Source organism: Sinocyclocheilus anshuiensis, unplaced genomic scaffold (genome assembly GCF_001515605.1).
Source record: "Sinocyclocheilus anshuiensis isolate Anshui unplaced genomic scaffold, SAMN03320099.WGS_v1.1 scaffold284, whole genome shotgun sequence".
NCBI lineage: Eukaryota > Metazoa > Chordata > Actinopteri > Cypriniformes > Cyprinidae > Sinocyclocheilus > Sinocyclocheilus anshuiensis.
Window position 1 is genome coordinate 1,393,594 of NW_015554266.1, and position 5,595 is coordinate 1,399,188.

Here is a 5,595-nt window from a genome sequence, read left to right on the forward strand (position 1 = left end):
TGTTCAACATAAGAAAGCAACTCATACAGGTTTGGAACGACTTGAGGGTGAGTAAATGTTGACAGAATTTCCATTTTTGGGTGAACTATCCCTTTAATGATTCTTGAGCATCAAGCATTACTTGATTCTATCAAGATTTATAGAAAAAAAAACCTTCTGATTATCAGTCAGTTCAAGTCTTTCAAATGAATATTTCTTCCTGTATGAAGCAGTTGCCCTGATTTGTTGTGAATGTACCATGTTGGCTGAACAAAGTTCATAATGCACAATGAATTGATGACCTCAAAATCACATCCCGTCACATCTACTTGCAGGGTCACATTCTCTGCATAGGTCACATTGTTGGTCTCCAGTCTTTTGTGATGTTGAGAGACTGTAAGTGGCATGCAGTGAATCAGCAGTGCTCACACAACAGTGCCCTTCACATTCTTCCTGTTTCCTGTGCTATCAGACCAGAGTGTGGGCTGACGAGTCACCCTGCACACATGGGCCCTGTCATTCAAGGCTTAGATGACCCTGCATGACTTTCTCTTTTTCTCCTGCGAGATTCATGATGCATTAGATAATTTGGCATTCCTGAAAGGAGTGTGTTTCAGAGAGATACTGGCTGGCAGCGAATTGTTTTTCCACTTTAAGATCGTGCCAAGGCACAAGAATGTCACGATCTGAGAACAGGAAGGATGCAAAATCCTTCTATCCTTAACAGAACTGATCAGAATTCACACCCTCTCTGTACTGACGTTTTTGGCTTTGATCATTATTTACAAATCCTAATGGCTAATAAATGATCCCATTTTATCATGTACTGAGTTTTACATTCAATATTCATGCACCTCAGAGATTGTCAGTGTACTGTAGCACACAGGCAACACTTCAACTCTTCCATCATCCAGCAAACCACATGTCTAAACCACAGGAGGATCCTAACATATTGATCAGTAGCGGTGAAGCCATTGTTTTTCCGTCATGGATGATGCTTATTCATTTCCTGAAAGAGACCATTTACGGTAATACTCTTTGTGGTAAAACAATGATGATGATACACTTTATGCGCCAGCCTGGGTGAGAACTTATGACTGCATACGGTGTGTGTGTGTGTGTGTGTGATCTCATGTTGTTTCATTGCCAGGAAGAGTTTTTCCAAATAAAAATATTATAATCTGCACAGGTTAAGTGCAGCATCACAGACTAATGGGATTTTAGTGGTGGACTAGCAAATACATTCAAACAATAATTAAGTTAGTATATATTCCCTGCCAATATGTTTACAGATATAAAGCAAATTTGGGGGTTAAAATGGCATTTTTTGAAATTACATACTGCATCTATAATGGCCTGCCTAAATATGATTTTAGATACGAAGTATTGGGTGTCTGGAATAAACAAAGATTCATGTTTAAGAGAAAGAGAAATATATATATATATAATATTATTAATATTAACACTGCATTTTACATTCTTTTAAAACAAAGCGTATTTTTGAACGGTTCAGTGTACTGTAATTATCGCCATAGTTCTTGACTATCAGCTGTGTGCTCTGGTTTATCAGGATCACATTATTTGGTTCACACTTGATCGACTAACCGTCCATATGGACAGCACGGGATCAATGCTTCTCTCGGCCTGACACAAGCGCATCTTACATTTCAGCCATATCAGTGACCGCTCTTTCCTTAAATCTAAAAATCATTCAGATGCGGTAGACTAACAGCCCTCTACAGTGCAAGTGAACAACTCAATGCAACAAACCAAGAATGCTGTCATTAGCCTAATCCACTAGACTGTCTACACCGCAAGTGCGCCCTGCAGTCGCATAGTAAACTGAATTTGTTTTTATTTTCTATCAGAGAAATTACATAAACAGACTTTACCTAAAACAGATTAAAGGATTGTTGTGTAGCCTATGCACAGTAGTGCATGTTGGGCCTTTTTGTTGTTGTTTTCTATTACTTTATAATTAAATTATAATCTTCTTTTATTTTGTTTTAAGACCAATCAAAATTATAAACTTTTTAGGATTCTGGAGTGCAGATTTTACAGATTTAAGTCATGAAAAACTAGAATAGAATAGGTTGCATATACTGTAAGGTTTAGACTAGTCTTACAAGTTAGTTTTTATTTATTTATTTATTTTAAGACGATAGATGTTAGTTCAGGGGAGCAGGGTTGTATAATAGCTTGTAATGTTTTTTTTTTTACGCTATATATACTCTATATATTTTAACATAGAGGCTAATTTTATGCAACTGGCCCCGGGTATTCCAGAGACATTGCCACTTGCACATATATGAATGGGTGAAATTGTAATGATAACTATATGGCAGCTTTAGTCCAGTCTTACAGTTAAAGAAATCATATTTTTGGAAAAGATATTCTAGTGCTCATTGTGAGAGTTTGACAGTGAAGTCCACTAAGCTGCATTTTAGTTTTTAGAAGTGAGTGTGCATTTGTGTGCCCTCAATGCACAATTCTACCCTAGTAATTAGTCATCAGTAATTATCCAATATAATATTTTTTGACATGAGTGACAAAGGCCATTGATGATGTACATCAGTACTCAACTTGCAATAAGCAATATGCAAATGAGCAGTGGCACAATGCTACCAGTGCATGAGAGCAGACAGAGATCTGTGACCAACCACCGCTGTATATCGCAGAGAATTTACACAATACATGTTAATGATATGCATACATACAGTATATTATATTTTTAATTTCCTAATTTAATTATCTAAAGATGTCATTCATTTTTCGAGATCTAAATGAATACCCAGAATGTGTAAGCGCACATATTTCGCCTATGAATAGTAACTTTGACAATAAATTCAAGCAGCTTGATGACACAGTGTTCATAAATTGCATCCGCGTGGATGGGGTGAGACCGGGTGAGACCGGGTGAGCCTCATCTTTCAAAAGTGACGTAGGGCGCTGAGGGGACAGGAGAGAGAGAGGAGGGGCGACGGGTCTCTCTCTCTCTCTCTCTTTCTCTTATTGAGCGCAGTGCAGTGCAGATTACGGCTGCTGTCCTCTCAGTGCAGCGGGAACTACCGCAAACAAGGGCTATATTAATACAACCATATTAATTACAGGCAATGGGGCTCTTTGACGAGGGGCTCTCTCGGAACCTGTGCATTTTGTCATTGCTCATTTGGACTTCTACAAGTGCATTTAACCTGGACACGCAAAACGTCCTTAGGAAGAACGGTCAACCGGGCAGCCTCTTTGGATTCTCTCTCGCCTTGCACCGGCAGCTCCAGCCGTATGATAAAAGAATGTGAGTAGAATCGGTTATTGAATAGCGTTGCGATTATTGACTGGTCAGGAGTCTGAGCAGATGCACGCTTTAGGCGCTCCAGATCCCCTTCATCTTCCATTCATCCTGCACCTGTGCCCCGTTCATTTTTAAACAGTAGTGTTACTTCTATCTCCTCTATAAGAACATGAAACGATGCGTTTAATAGTCTAACAGTTCGTAAAGAATTACACTTTTTTTTTTTTAAATGGTGAGATGTTAGTGATCGTCTGGTGATCAGCCCATCAATCGTCCAGCACTCATCAGTATTGAGCTGCGGCATGTGGGGGAAGGCATGCCGCTTGAAGAGGCTTCTGCTTACTTACAGACAACTTAACAATACCCGACGTGATGCGACAAGTCTCCAGTGGACAATGGCTTTTCACACTGAAAGAATTCAAAGAGCAATATCGCAAAGTCCGATCTTTAAAGTATGTGTTCTTCAGTGGTTATATTCAGCATTTTAGATTCAGCAAAGGATCCATATTATAAAGAATTTTTTTTTTTGGCTGAATTTGTCTCTTGAGTTAATTATATGGTTATTTGGAGATTTAAAAAGTTGTATAAAAAAAAAAAAAGTTACAAATTTTGAAATTTGTAGTTGGTGCTGTTTTGTGTAAACCACAGTTATGCCATTTAAGAACCATTCTGTGTTCCTCAAAGAACCTTTCAGAGAGCAGTTCTTAAAATAATCTTAGTGTGAAGACATTTTAATAATCTGAACAACCTTTTTCCACTAAACAACCTTCCACCTTTTTCCAAAACAAAAAAAAAAAAAAAGTTTTGTGAAATGGAAAGGTTCCATGGATGGTAAAAGTTCTTGATGAAACCATTGATGCCTTTATTTTTAAGAGTGTATGTGCCAGAATTATTTTCTAATATTGATTTATTATGCATACAAGCTTGTCTTTTAACTTCATTCATTCAACTTTATTCATGTCCCCCAAGGGGCAAATAGTTTTGCAGCAAGACATACAAACAAACATAAAAAGCACAAAAATAATACGAAAACACAAGCCTGATAATACAATTTTATTTGGTTTTTAATAGTCAGGTTGGTCATTTGGTTTTCAGATCAGTTCTTTTAACCTTTCTCTCAGATCTGTTCTCTGCCTGGTTCAGTTAAGGGTTAGATGCTATGATCTAAGGCTGTAAAACATCTGTCACGATGGGGCACTAACAGAATAACTTAGGGATCCTTTTTGAACAAGTTTGAAATGTAAAGACAAGTCACTCAGTTTGTAACTATTTTACGTTTTGGCAACTTGGTGGCTATTTTGTATGAATTTGTACGTTCTGCTTACACTGATGGTTTAAGGATTGGACTTTCATCCTTTTTACTAAAAATCACACATTTCTCTACAAATTGGCCACCTTGTAAAATAGCTATTTAAATAGTCCAGATGGTAATACGATCTAGAGTTAAGATGGAAGAAATGAAGTGTTGCTTTACAGAGACCATTTCTCTGCACGGCCTGAAATGATTTGAGATTTGCAATTAACGAAAAGGCTGAATGATTTACTTAGAGTGTGAGGGGGGTCTGTGCGTGTCTGTTTGTTCATTTGTGAGGGTGTTTAAACAGTTGTGTGAAATGAACAAGTGTGAGTTTTCTTGCGTGTGTGGTGAAAGACACCTGTTTATAGCATCTATGGTGCCATGAAAGTGTGTAGCACCTGTGACCAGGCTTGTCTGTCTGTCTTGTTGCCTGCCTGTTGATGTGTATGTCTAGGCCTTTTCATATTTCCAGTCTCATGTGGATTTTGTTGATTCTGGTGGGGTTAGTGGATTGTGTGAATAATGTATGCAAATCAGTATATGCTGGTGCTCAATCTTTGGGTGTTTGCCAAGCTGCTGCTAGCAGCACAATGGTTCACACAGGTCATTTCCAGGGTGAAAGCAGTATCAGATACACTTCATACATTGTTCTTCTCAAACCACTGCACATTAATACCCATGTGAGACTGTAAGAAGTAGGTAGCCAGCTCAGCTGTAGCAATATGTGTGCATTTCTGATTCTTATGTCTCTTTTTAAATGTTTTACCAAAACCATTGTAGTTGAATACATTGTGGGTTACATTTGACATGAGCCGAGAGTTTCCATACATCTTTTGGCTATTGTATTTAGTGTATAATCAACACATTGGCTGCTTGGAATTCTTCAGCAGTTTGCAGGTATTTTGTCTGTTTACCCCGAAAGAGGATGAGTTCTGTGGGGTAAAGGTTAGGCACACAGAGGGGTCTACCAAGGAATATGCTTCAGCAGGGACGCGGGAAGTAGGGGTGCTGAGGGGGCTGCAGCACC

General features: G+C 38.4%; 1 protein-coding gene across 1 annotated transcript in view; it reads left to right on the forward strand.

Annotated features, from left to right (window-relative positions):
- The first annotated feature begins 3,016 nt into the window (after positions 1-3,016).
- Positions 3,017-5,595, forward strand: part of itga6a (integrin, alpha 6a) — a 28,408-nt gene continuing 25,829 nt past the window's right edge. Inside the window, exon 1 of the mRNA XM_016464188.1 lies at positions 3,017-3,274. Within this exon, the coding sequence (XP_016319674.1) occupies positions 3,093-3,274 (182 nt within the window). The 5' untranslated portion in view covers positions 3,017-3,092. The remainder of the gene's footprint in view (positions 3,275-5,595) is intronic.